General features: G+C 36.2%; 1 protein-coding gene across 3 annotated transcripts in view; it reads left to right on the forward strand.

The window, feature by feature from the left end:
- Positions 1-20,013, forward strand: part of LOC133534628 (ATP-binding cassette sub-family G member 1-like) — a 202,273-nt gene that overhangs the window by 112,225 nt on the left and 70,035 nt on the right. For all 3 annotated transcript variants that reach the window (XM_061873839.1, XM_061873838.1, XM_061873840.1), the window contains one exon: positions 6,978-7,137. In XM_061873839.1, the coding sequence (XP_061729823.1) occupies positions 6,978-7,137 (160 nt within the window). The remainder of the gene's footprint in view (positions 1-6,977; positions 7,138-20,013) is intronic.

The raw sequence follows: 20,013 nt of genomic DNA on the forward strand, positions 1-20,013 counted from the left end.
ACCACTGGCTCTCGTATGTGACGCCTCAAACTCAGCCTTGGGCTCGGTGCTTCAGCAATTGGTGGACAAAGATTGGCAGCCACTGGCATTTTTCTCAAAGAAGATGAACAAGGCCCAGTCTCGTTATAGCGCTTACGACAGGGAACTTCTCGCAGTGTACGAAAGCGTCAAGCATTTCAGGTTCATGGTTGAAGGCAGGCATTTTGTGATCTACACCGACCATAAACCAATCACATTTGCATTCCAGCAGAGAGACCGTCACTGTTCACCTCGCCAGTTAAATCAGCTCGATTTCATCTCGCAATTCAGCACCGATATCAGACACATATCTGGTAAGGATAACATTACAGCAGATGCCCTTTCTCGTATCGAGGCCATTTCGAAACCACCAGACGTGGAGACCCTGGCTCGTATGCAGAAAGCAGATCCTGAGATGCAACATGATGCTACTAGACCCTAACAATTTCTCCATCAATCTCAAGGAAGTCCAAGTACCAGGCACCCTCATCACGTTGGTCTGCGACGTCTCACAGTCTAGGCCTCGTCCCTACGTACCACGCGAGCTACGACGGCAGGTTTTCGACGCCATACACTGTCTGAGTCATCCAGGTGTGAAGACAACAACCAAGCTGGTCACGGAAAGGTATATCTGGCCCAACGCACGGAAAGATTGCCGCGCCTGGACCCAAGCCTGCATCGCGTGCCAAACGTCGAAGGTACAGCGTCACACCTCTTCTCCACTCGGGCAGTTCGCGCTTCCTGGTGAGAGATTCAGCCACGTGCACATCGACCTAATAGGACCTCTCCCACCTTCACACGACTTCAGATACTGTTTCACAGCTGTAGACAGGTTCACACGCTGGCCCGAAGTACTGCCACTTCATGATATCACCGCCGAGTCGGTGGCAAAGGCACTATGTGAAACATGGGTCTCGAGATTTGGTTGCCCGCAGGTTATTACAACTGATCAAGGACGCCAGTTTAATTCACAACTTTTTCAGGCGTTGACGCGCCTCTGCGGCGTACACCTGCGCCACACAACGGCGTATCATCCTGCGGCGAACGGGATCGTGGAACGTCTCCACCGCACCCTCAAGACCGCCATCATGGCCCACGACGAAAAGAGCTGGACTGACGTGCTCCCCGTCGTTTTGCTGGGGCTGCGGACGGCTTGGAAGGCGGACCTGCGGTGCTCGGCTGCGGAGATGGTTTATGGTGAGCCATTACGGATCCCGGGTGAGTTCTTCAATTCTAACACACACCCTCACAACATGTTGCAGCCATCCGACTTCGTGTCACGGCTTAAAGAGCACATTACTCACCTTAAACCGCAGCCGGCATCTCATCACACACCAAAGTCGATTTTTGTACACGAGGATCTCAAAACAGCACCATATGTTTTCATTCGCAAGGACGCCGTCCGCCGTTCCTTGGAAAAGCCTTACACTGGACCACACAAAGTACTCTCAAGAACTGATAAAACAATTACAGTAGAATCGAATAGAGGACCTGTGACAGTTTCAATAGATAGAGTAAAGCCAGCTTTCACTTTAGCCGAAAGAGACACTCGTCAGCAAGCTGCTGCCCCGTCTTCCGATGCTCAGCAGGAAGATCCTGTTAGGAAAACACGTTCTGGTCGCATTGTCAGATTTCCTAATTATTTTTCCGCAGATGGACCTTAGTACTCCCAGGGGGGTGATGTGGCGCATTATCAAGACTGCATGCGCACATCACTATTCGCAAACCCGTCCAGGCGACAGCGGGGCGAAGAAGACGCGCGGAGGGAACCTACACGGACCGGCTCCCAGATCGCTGCACGGAGCCTCAGAGCGCATCCGATCGCCTTCGACGCCGCACCTGTGCCGCTCTGCCCCGCCGCTCGCGCTTACGCAAACGCAAACCTATCGCTTCGCTCGCTATAGCATGATTCATTGCGCTTTTGTAGATTTTAATATTATAGTTTATATTTATACGTGGAGTTCGTGTTTGATTTAACTATCATATAGATAAGAACACCACATGTTCTCCCGAAGGAGAATTTGAACTGAAATATGAATGTTCAGTGGAAAAAAGTGTAGGCTATAATGTATGTATGTGTGTGTTTTGTTAATGTACATGTATGTAGCGATCGCTTTTTAGCGATAAGACCGCCTGTTGTTACCTGGTTCTATTTCCCTTTAAAATTCATTTGTATTTTTACATGTAAGTATGTAAAATGTATAATTGTTGGTGCAATAAAGAATATTTACTTACTTACATTACATTTCTGACTACCAATATAAATTAGATGTTAGATTGAATTTGACGGTTACCATCATACTGCCAAATACGTATGTATTTATAGCCGATTTCGACCACAGAAACTACGCAATTGGCCCGCGGGTTCTTGATGCTGTATTTGACATTCGTTATTAATTAATTTGCAGGAGCTAGATGTGCTTAGATGAGGTATTTGTGTATACAATACGTAATTTTAATTTCCTTCTATTATCAGCTAATAATATTTGAAGCAGTAATGAACAACAAACCAATTAAAAGTGAAATATAATGTAACTCAATAATCATGTTCTTTGATTTGATGTTTCTTGGTAAAACTATTCGTTGGAAAAATATGATATCGCTGTAGCACATAAAATTGTCTCTTTCTGCGACATAAATAACTATTTGAATGTGCAAGAAGCTTTTTTACCATTTTATATAAGCTTTTTTTAACATACGAGACTGATACCAAAAACTGGCCATCATAGCAGTCCAAGAGTTAATATAATAAAAGACGCGTTATGTGAACATTTTACAGTACATTCCTGCCACAAACCCCAAGTACTAATTATCCTGGAAATTGGTATATTGGCCTAGGTCCTAGCTCTCTAACAAATTTCCTCGAGACGCATGACAACCGCAAATTAACTACTCGGCCACACGCGACTGCTGTTGGTTTCTTGCTAGAACCTTATTCAGAAACAAATATTCATTACCAGACAAAGGAATCCATGGGGCAAAATTGTTTGATAAGTAGGGAGTTCCTGTATTGATAAACTCAACTATCAATGGTAGTTCTATATACTAGTGATCAATCAAGGGTTTGCTTGTAAAAAATATGTTTTTATTAAGAGTAAAAAATAATTGAATAATAACTACATATACTCTTCTTCGTTTTTAAGACAAGACAATTTTATAATTTTACTCATCCCAATTTTTTCTTCGTGAAAGTCCCATTTACTATTGTTAAAGTAAACGACCAGAATTTGTTCCATACTTTCGGGAATAGGGAAGAGTAAAATTATAAAATTGCCTTGTCTTGTCTTAAAAACAAAGAAGAGTATATTGAGTTGTTATTTAATTATTTATTTACTCTTAATAAAAACATATTTTTAAAAGCAAACCCTTGAGTGATCACTAGTAGGTATATAGAACTAGCATCGATAGTTGAGTTTATCGATACAGGAACTCTCTACTTGTCAAACAATTTTGGCCCGCGGATTCCTATGTCTGTTCATTACCAATTCAATTTGAGTATCATTTCATCGCTCTTGCACACATGTGCCTGTGGTTTAGACGAGTGCGGATAAACGAGGCTCTTGTACATATTATGTGTTTACTATAGTACAGAAGGCCTGTTGGAGTTTTACAAATCAAACTATGATTTTGAAGATTCGAATACCCCTCCTGAAAATTAATTAAAGTAGGTAACATATTAATGTTCAATTATAGTGTCTCCACTCCAGTATCCGCAGCCGCTGCCATTTCTAAAGCTAACATAGACGTCCATGCATATATGTATAGGTAATAATAATCTTCAATATGTTGTAAGTAAATTATTTTATGAAAATACACAATTTCAATATTCATTTTCTTTGCAAAGTAACGCGTTTCAATTACGTATATTAAATAGAATAATAAGAGAAACGTTAGTATCAATTTCCTAGTTATTAAAAATTTATTGTTATTATTCCATATTGTAATGAAAATAAATTATATTTATTGAACGGAAAGTAATGATCAAAAACCGGCTAAGTGCGAGTCGGACGCAAAAAATGACAAAAAATCACGTTTGTTGTATGAGAGCCCCTTAATTATTTATTTTATTCTGTTTTTAGTATTATTATTATAGCGGCAACTGTGACAGACAGACAGAGAGACAAACGGACAGAGAAGTCTTAGTAATAGGGACAATTCCTTGTGATTTGATTACTACTCATAACGGCATCACTTTTATGCATAACATAAAAATATCGTTATTCGGTTTGAAAGAAAAAACGTGTACTATTTAAAATACTATAACAAGAAATAAATCTTACAATCAATATTCAATAATAAATCAAAAACATAAAACGTAAAACACTACGTCACAACCATTTACAAAATCACTATGTGGAGCTCGATAGATTTAGTATTCACACAATAGGCGAGCGTTGAATTCCCGATCATTTGATTACACTGCAAACTGCGGGGTACATTCAATTTTATCGTTGTGGGCACCATGTACCGTTGTATCGATATTTACGCAGTATCGATTCACACTACAGCTCTTCCTGAATTCTAATCAGGTCTGTTTGTAAATTACAGTTAACCTTGTCCTAACTTAATAGGTTCCCTGGATGCCTATTCAATCTGTACTCTGTAAAAACTCAGCTTCGTTTGATATCGTTTTAATAATATTACTTACAATAAATATTGCGTGCACCAATAAGCACGAGCAAGAGGTACAGTGAGCTGCAAAATAGCATGGAGAAATTATGAATGAATTCATTGATAAAGTCGACATGCACTTTTACGGTTGATGGTACGTACTTGCATTGTCCAAGTGCAATTTGTGCATGCAGTTAACAGATAAGTCATATAAACATGTCTATGATATAGTAATACAAACGATAACTAACTTGTGTACTAAACTTAGTAACTAGGTAAAATAAGGTTTTAGAAAAAAAAATTTTTTGGGACAAGCTTTTATCGCTGACTGTACTTTTCATTCCACAGTTAATTAATTCTCATCGAGACAGTTCTAAAAACCCCAAACACAATTAGGTTGCCTTGTTTTATCACAGAGTTCCTATGGCTACCTCCTGTCTCCATCATCAGATCAGCTCTGTGTTATAATAATATTGCATTGTCATCCGATTTATACATGCATGCAAAATTTCAGCTCAATCCGAAACCGGGAAGTGGATCAAATTTAACTTGCAAGATTTGATTACAGACCGTCAGATTGACAACGAGACATGTAAAACTAAATAAAAGCTTATAATAAAACATAAACGATGCGACACGTTAGGCACAAAGCACACCTGTGCCACTTAGCGGTACGGTAACCATTTTAGCTACGTAGCCAGAATAGCTTACTGCATTTTTGCTAACCGTACTGAGAAGAGGAAATGTAGACCGGGAGCTTGTATTAATTTCTGCGTGTTTAATGTATACCGTAAAATGTGCCTACTCTGCTCCAAAATTGGCTCCAATTTTCGGAATTTAATTTAAATATTAACCCCCCTTATTCATAAACGTCTACTAAAGTTACGATGCCGCTAATAATCGTTTGTCCCTTTCCGACGTATTGGTATGATGGAAAGGGACAAATGATTATTAGCTGCGTCGTAACTTTAGTAAACGTTTATGAATAAGGGGGTAAAGGGATTGTATACTCGTAATATCACAGTCTTCATATATAAAACCTGTTGGAGCATTATTCACCCCGTGGGGAGCAAAGTAGGTATCTTTTACGTATTTTGAACCGATTTTCGTGAACGTTTTGCATTTTATTGTGAAAAGGTTCAGTAAAAAAGTTTACCTGTTATTTATTGCTCATCTTAAAATGATCCGAGTGACATGGTTTAAGAAAAATCCAAGATGGCGGCGGTTATGGGTAAATCAAGTATCCGAGCAATTTTGGCTGAGAGGTCAAAGATAGACCCCAGCGAGGGGCCAAAAGGCCTAGAATCTTCATCGTGAGCACATTTTCACCCATTCCATTTTATCCATTTTTTTTCATACCTACAAATAACAATCATTTTGTTAGATCTGTAAAAAGTAGCGGGTAAACATTTGTATTGAATCTTTTGAGGATTACAATTCGATAGGTTCATGAAAATCCGTTCGGAATACTCGAGTCTCTCAGTAAAAACTTACGGCACTCCACTATCAGTAGGGGTAATGCAATCTTAATAATTGGCTGCACTCTAGAGGTTTAATTAGGGTTGGCATTGATATCTATATAAAGTACCGGTAACTACCGATACTATAGTACCTATGTCTCCTTTAAAAAAAATGATTTGCCAATAATTAATAACTATTTTAATGTGAATTTTAATTTTAACACGTGGGAATGAATACACTGAATAGACTTAATTTCATATATTCATGAATGCAACAGAGAATTTATGCAAAGTAAATATTCACCAATTATTTGTACATCGTATTCAGCCCAATTTACAGCCTTTCAAAATCGGACCTAAAGAAAAAACAACTATTTATTTCGTTAAATAGTAAGTACAACATAACTCTCTCATGTTTGCGACTTCCCAGTAAGTATGTATAATACCTGTGACATGAAGCCCCACTCTTCCCCAGTTGTATAGGTACTTCACTTGTACACAGTTACCGATAATAAAATTAATTTCAGTAATCATTAATATTACGAAAAAAAATATTGAGATCAAAATAAACGATTCCTGCTGTCTCCTGACCCACTTACCTACATACATTGTTAGTTAGATTTAAATTTCACACCCGGCAAATGAAAAACCAAACGCTCAGCCAGTGAGCGCTCTACAGTGAACCCCAAACACGTTTTCTGGTAATTTAATAAAATAGTCCACTTAAAAAGACAGATTTTATTGTTCAAATGTTATAGTTTTGAAATGTACGAGTATTACTCAGCGAACAAAAGGTACTATCATTTTACGAGATAATATCTGGAACTATCAAATACTAACGGGTGTATGAAATAGGAGTTGCATAAATAATGATTTACGTTTTCACAGAGGCCTAGATGTTGTATCGATCCGGCAATTAGTGGTGCTGCTGCGCCTGCTCTCGCGGCAGGGCAGAACGATCATCTGCACCATACACCAACCCTCGGCCTCGCTGTTCGCGCTCTTCGATCGGGTATACGTCCTGGCTAGAGGCATGTGCTGTTACCAGGTAAGCCTATAAAGTTGTCATTGTTTATGCTAGGTACACAAGAGGCCTGAATGTTGTATTAGTCTAACAGATAGTGGTTTTGCTACATCTGCTATGGTAACAGGCCAACTGAGCATAATTTCCCGTGCTGTTACCAGGTCAGTCTATAGGTGTGCTAAGAATCGGTCGATCAAAGCCGAATGGTGTTCTAAACGTTTTAATCATGTGTCAAAAGATGGCAGTAAATTTACTGTGGCTTTAAAATTTACTCTGACACTCCACTTCTATTTCAAATTCTCTTTGGTACTACTTAGTTAATTAAGTATAGGTAAATAAACAAAATTATAATTTTTAGGAGGGCACTCCATACATGTAACTAAATGTCAATAAGAAAAACTAGCAAACGTCAAAGTGTGGCACATCATTTGATAGACCTTTAAAGTAACTTATGAGAGAGTTTTCAGAGGATAATGTATGTACCCAAAATTAGCGTGAGTAGTTAAGAAAAGTTAATCGCTATCAGTTTTGTGCCGACAACTAAGCATGAAATCTTTATAGTAATGAACTACTTTTCCTTTTTTGGGGTTCCCTACCAAAAAGGTACAAAAGGAACCCTTATGGTGCGACTCTGTCTGTCCGTCTGTCTGTCACATCGCTAAATATCTCGAGAACCAGTTAAGCTATCGATATGAAATTTGGAATATTTACGAACAACACTAACACAGGCACATTGAAAGTATGTATGTATTATAATTTTATTTTTTATTAACTATGAAAAATGCCCAATAATAAGATGGGGCGAAACTTCAAAGTCGAGTGACTAAGTCAAATGGGGTATTATTTGAAAAAGCTCAAATTGTACATTACAAAACGTTTTTCTCTTTCTTTTTTTTCATAGTGGAAAAAATATTTTTTTAAGTAATTTACAGGAAAAATATAATCTGAGTTTTCTATCTTGGTAACTTTTTTTATTAACACAAAACATTTCCGAATTCAGTTGGCAATGAAACCAATTTTAGGAAATTTTGATAGGATTACATAAAAGACACCTTTTTTCAAATAAAAGATAGATTTATGAAGTCGGTTTACATGATAGAGAATTATCCTCTAAAAAAAAAAACAACATGCGTGCATTGCGTCGCGCAAATCAGTTAGACAATTTGTCGATAGATAGCGCTGTACACAATAGGCTAGATGTTTTTTTATTTATTAATGGTATCAATCGTTCAGGTTCGTTTTTAGAATCAAATGTATATATGGAACCCATTGCATTAAAGCAATAAAAAAGTCAGAAATGATAGTCAAAGTCCGACAGTCGTACTTCACTCGCGAAACGCTCCCAACAAAACGATAAGCAAACGTGACGTCACGGTCACCGAGAGCCTATTTTGAAGTATGAAAAACATTGAAATTGCGATTTTGTCGGTGAATTATTGCGTTTATGTATATATTCGCTATACAATATTTTTTTGGATAAAATGTAAGGAATCGAATGGCACCATTTCTTTATTCCTTTATGGAATTGCTCATTTGCTATCTATTTTACTAGATTTTGTTTTAAAATTCAACATGTGTCATCATCCCTATTATACTTAGTGTAGAATACAATTATACTTAGTATAAGTAATTCTTATCAAAAGTCTTTCGCTTTTATAGTTACACGAGATAATTCAAAGTTTGTACGGAATCCTCGGTGCGCGAGTAAAACGAACTCGCACGTGACTGGTTTTTTATATTGTGATATTGCTTATAGTTTATGAATAGAACACCAAAACCAAGTGTTTATTGATATTTAATGCTTAATACTCGTCACAAAACTGCAAGTAACACTAACTTTTCTTAACAACTCACGCTAATTGGGTACACTATGTTCTGAAAACTCCCAAGTACATGAGTTTTACGATTAAGTGTAAGTATTTTTTAAATGATTGGTTCGAATCGAAAGTTTAAAATTATACGTGGTTCGCTACGCATTTCGCCAGCTTTTTAGTTGATCTATTTCCCTTATTCTGAATACCATGGGAGTCATAATAAGAAATACAAAATGACTTCAACTGTTAAACGCGACGTTAGTAAGGAAAGTTATCGTTCTTTAGAGATTACTAAGGAGCCAAATACTACCATTTCAACGCCGGCAGAAACATTAATGGGTTGACGGTATAAAGAAATGGCCTGGAATAAGTTATTATGCCTGAAATAAATTTTCTCAGCTGACCTCTAAATTTCATTACGGCACCTAATTCTGGAGGCCATTACGGGAGACATACGGCCTTATAATAATTTAACCTAATTCATATTATTTAAAACAGACAAGTTTTGGTTAATTAACTATCTTAACATTTTCAAATAAAATTTATTGTTCACCAATTACACTACACACGAAGAATTTACGAAATGAGAGGTCTCGGTGGGATGTCAAATTGTAGCCAATATTTCTCGAAAGAGACTGAGTAAAGGCTATTTCTCAAACTATTTTATAATGAGAATTCGGCGTTTCCCTTTAGACTTTGTGGAGCATTAGATTAATATAGTGAAGACCCAAATGGAACTAGCGTCTTACCCTTTATGTTTTTCACTGAAATTATACACCGCATTAAATAAATATTAAGTTAATGCTTGAAATCTCCTTGTAACCCTTTTACGGAGTCAACTCGCGCGTTTTAAGGAAGCCTAATCTAATAAAGCGTATAATATGGCCCTATTGTTCCCCTTATCAGCGGGCATACAAAATCGGGTAAAAGCCCCTAACTACCTACAAGAGACAATGTGGGCGACAATCTCATCACCGAACTTTCTTCATTTTCTCTTGCCCCCTGACGTGCCGCAATATTATTGTGATATGGTTACGTCTTTAATAAGTTTGGTTGACTTAGATTAAATGTGATTTCGATAAGGGGAGATTATATGTATTTAGGCGGGATGATAACTTTTTACACAAATACTGATTGAATAAAAGTACGTACGTTTGAAATTAAACTTTTTGTACAATTTTTTACCCGCGATTTATCAGATCTAGATCACAAAATTCAAAACTCAAATTCAAAATTCAAAAATTTATTCTGCAAGTAGGCCTCAAGGCTTTTACAAGTCAATACAACATTTATAGTACACACAGTGTAAAAATAATCAAAAGATACTTACTATAATACTTTCAGAAAGCGTTTGTTATGATCATCTAAATTAGTGGATGTAGGGGAGACCGGGACAAGATGAACCTCGGAGCGGGACGTAAATTAGCTTTTGAGCATGAGTTACGCACGATATTGAGCTACGGAAGCGCTAGTACTATTTTAAATCGCGGTGGTCAGTGGAAATAACAAGTTCCTTCATGTTTTGACTGCTCCACGTGAAAAATCTTTTTACTATTTTGAATAATATTATAGTATTTTATGCAACAGTTGTATAAGAAGGGTCAAAAAAGGTGAGTGGCGTGAGTTACATTGCATTGCAAAGAAATACGCCACGAGCATTTTTTGACCTACTTATACAACGTTGCATACAATATTTTTCCTACGAGTCAACAAAAATAAATCTTAATTTAGGTAAACAAAGCAAAAGTATATAGCCAAGACGCGCGAGCATACCTTGTTACGCGCCCGGCCCGCCCCAGGCCGCGGCCGGCCGGTCAGCGACACCTTCTCGTAACTCATGAGGCCCTGGTACTTGCTACTTGCTAAATTAAATTTTTAGCTAAAGCAACGCTAAGCGGTCTTCGTAGTCTATGGGTGTTACTATTTGCTATATTACGGGTGTCACATGCGTGTTTCTGATTTAAGAAGTAATTATTTTTACTATGCAACCAAATGAATATTTTGTAAGTTGGCAGCAATGCACTTAGTTTAAAACTGTATTCGTTTTGGTTTTGTTAGGTTGGTAGCCATTAATCGCAGTAACGTTATAGCGATTAAAAGCACAAGAGCTTTTATGAGGAATAGACAATATAGACTTTTCTTGAAACCTTTTATGTATGTTCTTATATTTATTTATTTATTTATTTATTTAATCTTTATTGCACAAAAGAAAACAATCTTATAGTACAAAAGGCGGACTTAATGCCACGAGGCATTCTCTACCAGTCAACCTTAAGGCTAAGCAGAGAGATTGAGAGCGGTGCTACAATTACAATAGCAAAACAAATCAAGCAAAAATACATGAAATAACATATACATACAAACATAATACACACATACATATATAAATAAATATGTATATATATATACATATATATAAATAAAGACGAAACATCTGAAGCTAATAAATAAATACATTAAGAATCTTTCATTCTGCTAGCAAAGAAAGCACGTAATGATTTTTTGAAAGCGAACTTATTTGGCGCATTTTTGATGTAAAAAGGAAGTATTCGTGTTAATGAATGCATAAATGACAGATAACAGTAGAGGAAAAATATAATAATATCTTTTCCTACTCCTCTACTGTTATCTGTCATTTAGAAAAAACTGTCCAAAAAATTAATTTAGCAAGTAGCAAGTACCAGGGCCTCATGAGTTACGAGGAGGTGTCGCTGACCGGCCGGCCGCGGCCCGGGCGTAACAAGGTATGCTCGCGCGTCTTGGCTATATACTTTTGCTGTAATTTGTTTACCTAAACTAAGATTTATTTTTGTTGACTCGTAGGAAAAATATTGTATGCAACGTTGTATACGTAGGTCAAAAAATTCTCGTGGCGTATTCCTTTACAATGTTCGCCTACGCCTTCGGCTCCGGCTCACATTGTAACTCACGCCACTCGCCTTTTTTGACCCTTCTTATACAACTGTTGCATAAAATACTATTTAAGCCAAATGTCGATTTATTATGAAGTAAATATGCATGTTTTTTACAATATTTTCAAGCTAAACCCAGGCTAAACACCGTTAAGAAAGAACAAATTTTTATATTAGACACTTTATAACCTTCTCAGCTTTAGGTGCTCTTTTTGTTCCTTGCTATTTTCCATTTTGCCCCGATCCATGGGCCAAGATGAAATATTTATATTACTTATTGTTTTTCCTAATAACCGAAAACTAAGTGACTTTGATAGTTATACAACTTGATTATAAGACCTATACCGAAAAATAAAAATTAATAATTTAAGCAAGATGACGGCGATTGTCTTACAGTGGTAATAAGAACTTATTATTATATTATATATTTAAATACAAATAAGTCTATACAAATAAACCGTGATTACCTTTTATATTGTTTTTATTGAGTTCCCGATATTTCGACGCATCTTGTTCATGGGTAACTGGAGATGGCGGGTGGGTGTCAAAGTTTTGTAGACCGCGCTTGGTCTACCCTCATTCGTGCGCGTCGGCTGTAATATCGGGAGCTCAATAAAAACAATATAAAATGTAATCACGGTTTATATCCCGGTCGATTTAAGTGTACTGAAACTATGAATCATTCAAAACTGTTATTACAAATAAGTCTGGTTTTACGCTGTGCGACGCCTACACGTGAAAATTGGTAATTTCCAAATAGCAAGAAAAATTGTAACATTCTATATGCTTGATCTCGAAACACTTGAAATCTCGTAGTTTCGTGCTTTTGATAATAAATAAAGTTACAAGGGGTGGTAAAAACTGTAAACTTCGAATCAAAAACACATTGAAGACTAAACCAGTAAGACTAAACAACATACTAAATTAGTTAAATTAGTATGTTGTCTCTTGAACAGAGGCCTCGAAGCGGCAGACCTCTAGAAAAAAGTGACTTCTGGGCCCGTCATAAAGATTGCTAATAGAATTTGCGAAAACGAAGCATGCCTGTATTATTTTATCGTAAAAACTGGGCCACATATGCGGCTAATGTGGAACAAACTATGATGAAAGTCAGATCAGTTCTTCGTACGAAGGTAAGGATAGCTAAAGTAACCGAAAATTTGCGTTATTTCATTCTAGGCCAAGTCGAAAATCAGACAATTTCTTACGTACAAAAATCACATTTAGTAATTGACGAAGAGCAAAGTAAGCGTAGCAAACGTCCTGCAGCGCCGTTCTCTCGACTATTATTGGGCTCAAATCAAAAGTGTATTAAAAGAGAAAAATGAAACAGCCAAAAACCATTAACAATTCCAGCGGCTGATGTAAGCAAGTATGAATAACGGGTCCGCAAAAAGATGCCGATTAATGTGCTAGGAAGAAGCTGCCTATCACTCCTACAGAAAAAAATATTTTAATATTAATAAACTGTCAATTATCTAATATAAAAGTAGCTTTTTATCGCAAAAACCTCAGTTTGTTCTCAATCGCATCAGCTATAAAGTTAACTTACTGATGTTGCGATGCATGTAAAAGTTTTTTAATAAACGGTTAAATTTTTCTTATAAGTAAGTTTTATCCTTAGGTATGCCGTCTTGCCCCGGTCTCCCCTACGTCTGTGGATTAGAGGCTCTAATCCACAAAGACAGTGTCAGATTAAAAACCTATAATTAAATTTATATTATATGTAAATAACATTTTACATGTTCTTTTGTTTGTTTTAATCAGGCACCATTTCAATAACCTTAAAAACTTGCACTTGTATTGTTAGGTATTTTTTAAGCCAATTACAATGTAAATTTTCCCATTTTCCCTAAACTTACACTTTCTAATCATTCTGCTAAGGGCTTCCAGACGACATTTTGAAGTCCTCTCTCTATTATTACGAGTACCTACAGGCCGTTCGGAGTCTATCCGGGTCACCAATCGTTGGATTTTCGCCATTTACGAGCCTAAATGTTGCCTAAACCAATTCGCAGTTGTAATTTACGTCTCGCCTACTGCCCATTTCTACAAAAACATCGCACACAGAAGATCCACTATACAAGTATACCTCAGGCACCTACGTTCTTAATACAGCAAAGGCATGTTTTCTAAGTTGCCCTAACTTAGGTAAAACCACAAATTATAAGTTTTTCCTTTAATATAAAAAATTGTAGTACCGCTCGCAGACTTTTCTGCTTGATGAAAATTTCCTGAATTTATATTTTATTACTAAATAAGCAATAAAAATTAAAAAATTATAGGGACATTCTTACACAAATTGACTAAGTCCCACGGTAAGCTCAGACTCGTGTTGTGGGTACTCAGACAACGACATAATTATATAATATAAAAATACTTAAATACATAGAAAACATCCATGACTCAGGAACAAATATCTGTGCTCATCACACATGTAAATTCCCTTACCTGGATTAGAACCCAGGACCATCGGCTTCATATGCAAGGTCACTAGGCCAGACCGTACGTCAAACTACATTATTTTTCGCTCTTATTAACCTACAAGATGTAACAAAAAATAAATAGTGGGGATCCATTTAAGGACATATTCGGTATCTTGTTCTTATGAGGAAAAACTAGAAGATATTTTTCCCGAAAAAAAACTTTTTTTCTACGGGGCTGGTCGTCTAAATCGACCCTCTATACAAAGGCTATAAATGTTTGGTGGCTAAAATGTTTCTTCTACTTTTTCCTAATCAGAACACGATCCGAATATACCCTTAAACGGCTCCCCACTATTTTTGTTACACCTTGTATATGGATATAATATGGGCCACCGAACGCTTTCTACCTTTTTTAATTATACTTATAACTGTAATACAAGTTGTTATTTAGTCACCTGCAATAATTTACGGGGTGAATATATAGGTCATATTGAGCAACTTTTACTACGTATCGGACCAACCCCGAAATCGCGGAATAGCAGGTGACTAAATAAACAGCCTGTATAACTAAACAATCATTTTCGAACCGTTGAATAGAAAGGAAAAAGTGAGCATACTTTTAACCTCACTGCATATCTACAGAAGAAAAAAAATCGGTACAGAGATGACAAGCCAAAGCCATAAACCCATTAAGCAAATTAGCACTTAAGATGCACTAATGTGATCTCATATAATTCCGAAGAAAGTATTGTAATAGTTTGTTATTTATTTATAAGATTGCAGCGCCCTTGCAGGGTCCATATTATATAATATGTTTGCAGTAAATACTTTTGACTTTTACTAAGTCGGGCAACATGTTATGTAACTATACCGAGTTGAATTTATAAGGAGTGGCGGGACGACTTGAACGCATTCTACACACAGGGTCGAGTGGTGAAAACGAGGGGAGGCCTTTGCCCAGCAGTGGGACACTAAAGTAGACTAATAAAAAATATCGAGTTGACACACACCTTCTGTGCCTGTGTGTGCTAGACCACCTCCCAGAGGTAATGTGCTGCCTAGATAGCCCCGATTCGATGCGGGTTAACATGCTGTAGACACGTTTTATCTCTCGGTGGATGAGGGACGTCGTCATTTTAGTATTGTTACTTATATGTTTGATGTCAGCAATCATACTTTGTATAATATCTACATGTGTATAAAAAGTTTTTAACTCATTTGTGAACTTATTGTGATATTCATGTGAAATGTTAATATCCCACTATATAATGGCTCTGATAAAAAAAACTTCAAAATTTCTTAACTCAATTACTCGCCTTGCGAATTCTATTATTCCAAATGTAGGTAGGTATCTAATAGCTTTACGAAAAAATATTTCTATGTCTATAACAGCGTGGCATATTCTTTTTAATTCAAACTATAGAGATACTATCAATACTATATATTATGATCAAGTGATATTTTTAAAATTGAAGTAGGCTTCTTGAAAGAGTGGTCAGACTCAGCACTGAACAGAGATCAGTGGAGATATTGGGGAGATATTGGGGAGAGGCCTTTGCCCAGCAGTGGGACACGACAGGCTCCAAATAATAATAATATAAGTAGTAGGGCGTCCTCCCGGGAAATACCGGTTCTCGATTTCCCGGGAAATCCCGGGATTTATTTGGAATCCAAAGAACCGGTACTGAGCACCGAGTCCCGGGTCTCCCGGTTCCCGCCATAACAGCAAATAAACATTTATATTATCAGTAAAATTAACGCACCGGCAAGTTCGGCAGCGTCGCATTTGTCGTGAAGCGTGCGATGCGACGTTGCGACACTTGCACTTATTGTCTTAACCACCCCGCCCCACCCCGCATACCTGAGCTTACTAAATTTTCCATATTCACTCAATTGTTAACAGAGCAGCAACGTTATCGCATTATTTTATTCTGAAAGAGAACCTGTTTTTTTCTTATGTGCCCAGTGGTTTGTGGTGACGATGACGGTGAATCTTGTGAAGTGGAATAATATGCTAAGGATCAATCGAGCCTTATATACTTTGATTTAATATCTAAAGTAAGAACTGTTGTTAAGTTGTTTAAAAAATCACCCACAAAGAATGATGACATTTTGCAAAAGCATGTATTGGCTGACTTTGGGAAAGAATATTCCTTGATTTTAGACGCAAAAACTAGATGGAGCAGTATGGTCGACATGTTAGCTCGCTTTGTGAAGCTTAAATCAAGTATCAACAAAGCACTGTTGGACCTTGATAGTAACATCGTTTTCAGTCAAGAAGAATGGAAAACCTTGCATGAGCTAAACGAAATCTTAGACACAATAAAAACCATTGTAGAGAGCTTATCCCGCCGCGATGCTTCATTATTAACTGCGGATATTGCGATAAAATTTGCAATAAGAAAATTATCGGAGGTGAAAACTACTATTAGCAAGCAAATGACACTCTTTGAAGAAAAGATACAGTGAACGTCAACTAATAGAGGCCTCTACACTTTACTACCTTACAAATCCAAAGCAATACTTTGAAGATATAAGTAACGAAGATATGGAAACATTTCCTAGGCTCACCTCAGATGACATGTGTAGAAGCATAGTTAAGCTTATTTCAAAGCCTCCTTCTGAGCATGAGAACATTGAGAATGTCATTGAAGACGAAATACAAACGGGCAATGAGAACCTGCCCCCGCCTATAACAATGAGTAAAACAGAGGAATTAAATGAAGAATTGAAAAAGCTACCATTGTGCAGAGTACAACGCGACAACAAGAAAACGACTTAGTGATTTTGAAAAAGTCAAGATTGAAATGGTTTTGTTCGAGAATGGTGGTGATCGCGGAAAAAAATCTATCGTTAGCTTATAAATATTTGAGTGCTATTCCACCGACAAGTGTCGAACCAGAAAGGATTTTTTCATCCGCAGGATATAATTATATGCAATCGATTGCGAACATCTCTAGGTGACCGTACCATAGACGCCATTAGTTTTCTTCGGACATATTATCAAGAAAAGAGATGCAAATAAAAGTATTGGACTAAGTACTAGATTTAGTTAGACTGATTTATACATATCATCTTAAGTTGACATTTAATTGAAGTAATCATTAGCGTTTCGTCAAACAAATTCGACATATTTACATAACTAGTCAGATTTTGATTTTAAACTTGTAGGTGTAATTTTGCAAAAGTTTATTATTTTGTAAGATTCAAATGTTAGATAATGACCTGAAATACCTGATTATAATTTGTTAATGTTACGTTTAAGTTTCCGTAATATTGATTACTTTTTACTCAGAGTTTAATAAATGTTATATACATAAGACTTAAACTACAATGTTTATGTATAAAGCTATAAATCACATTCTTGTGTCTAATTGTTATTGATCTCCAGTTCCATCCGTTCTTAAGCCAATGATTAGATTAGGTATTTGATAAGTTCTTTATGTTAAATTATTTATTTGTGAGGTGATTATATTTTTGTTAAAAAAAAGAACTGTATTTGTTTTAAGTGTGTTGATTATTATATTACTGCAATGTTACAATTATCTTAAGTTACATTTGAAATAGAAAAAATATTGAACTATTATAATTAGACTGATTTATATTATTTAAGTTCACATTTAAAATTAAAATAATGATTAGCGTTACGTCAAGTAAATTCGACGACATCTTACATAAATAGTCAGGTTGAGATATTAAAATTTGTATAACTTTGCACAATTTGTTTTTTTTTTAATTACAATATTATGATAATTATGATATTGTGAACATGATAAGAATGTTTAAAATATTATGGTGTTTGTAAGTATTACTTACTACACATGATTCATAACATTACGATTATGATCAATGACACTGTTAACTGATTAATCAATTAAGACTGATTAAGGTAACTATAAAGACTGATTTAAGTGTATTATTCCTAAAACTGTTTTTTATTCTATAAAAAATTCTTAATTATTCCTACGATTCCTTTTCATTATTATTAAAGTTAGTTGCAAGATTCACAGTTAAATGATGTCAAACAAAATATATAAAAATAATTCAGCTCAGCATAAAGAACCGGGAGAACCGAAATGAAAAACTAGGAACCGGTCCCGGGACTGCACGCCCTAATAAGTAGGCATGGTGGTTATACAATTTAATTAACATAGAAGGAATTCATTTTTGTTTGTTTTATACCACGTCGGTGGCAAACAAGCATACGGCCCACCTGGTGGTAAGCAGTCACCGCAGCCTATGGACGCCTGCAAAACCAGAAGTGTTACATGCGCGTTGCCGACCCTTTAAAAACCTGTACACTCCTTTTTAGGGTTCCGTAGCCAAATGGCAAAAAAACGGAACCCTTATAGATTCGTCATGTCCGTCTGTCTGCCCGTTTATGTCACAGCCACTTTTTTCCGAAACTATAAGAGCTATACTGTTCAAACTTGGTAAGCAGATGTATTCTATGAACCGCATTAAGATTTTTACACAAAAATAGAAAAAAAACAATAAATTTTGGGGGTTCCCCATACTTAGAACTGAAAACTCAAAAAATCTTTTTTCATCAAACCCATACGTGTAGGATATCTATACATAGGTCTTCAAAAATGATATTGAGGCTTCTAATATTATTTTTTTCTAAACTGAATAGTTTGCGCGAGAGACACTTCCAAAGTGGTAAAATGTGTGTCCCCCCCCCCCCCCTGTAACTTCTAAAATAAGAGAATGATAAACCTAAAAAAAATATATGATGTACATTACCATGCAAACGTCCACCGAAAATTGGTTAAAAGAGATCTAGTAAGTAGTTTTATTTTAATACGTCATAAAATTCAAATAATTTTTTTTTTCATCAAACCCATACGTGTGGGGAGTCTATGGATAGGTCTTCAAAAATGATATTTATGTTTCTAATATAATTTTTTTCTAAGCTGAATAGTTTGCGCGAGAGACACTTCCAAAGTGGAAAAATGTGTGTCCCCCCCCTCCCTGTAACTTCTAAAATAACAGAAAGAAAAAAAAAATATGATATACATTACCATGCAAACTTCCACCGAAAATTGGTTGGAACGAGATCTAGTAAGTAGTTTTTTTAATACGTCATAAATGGTACGGAACCCTTCATGGGCGAGTCCGACTCGCACTTGGCCGCTTTTTATTATGTACCTATATACAAAATAAATGGTAATAATAACAAAATATGACATCGCATTGTATACTGCTTAATTTAATTTATATTATTTTTGACATACCTTTGCTTTGCATGAACTAGCTTAATCATTTTCGTTTGAAACATAAGTAACTATGTTGCACGTACATTACAGAAGGTCTTGTTTGGACTCGAGAAACTTGTGAAATGTTTTAACTAGGATATCATTTTGATGTCAACTTTTAGCTGATATCCTGTTCTATCATTTAACAATAAAAAAAGTACAGGTCAACGACCTCGTTTACGAAAAAAAAAGATAAAATGTAAAAAAATATATATTTCAAGACGATTTTTATCTTTGTTATTAATTATCGAGTAATTGTGAAAAATTCTTTGTGACATTAAAGGTGACAGTCCATTTCCAACTGCAGCTGCACTACCGTTGCGACATTACTGGTGCGACATTACTGCAGCGGCCGACTGCTGCTGTTTGCGGCGTGCAGTCGCGGCAGCGTTCGTCAGTTGATTGTCAAAGTCAATGAATAATGTCACTGTCAGACGTATAAATAAAATTACTAATTTACTTATTTTGTATTTTTTACGAGAAGAAGTAA

This window comes from Cydia pomonella, chromosome 2, assembly GCF_033807575.1.
Source record: "Cydia pomonella isolate Wapato2018A chromosome 2, ilCydPomo1, whole genome shotgun sequence".
Lineage (NCBI taxonomy): Eukaryota > Metazoa > Arthropoda > Insecta > Lepidoptera > Tortricidae > Cydia > Cydia pomonella.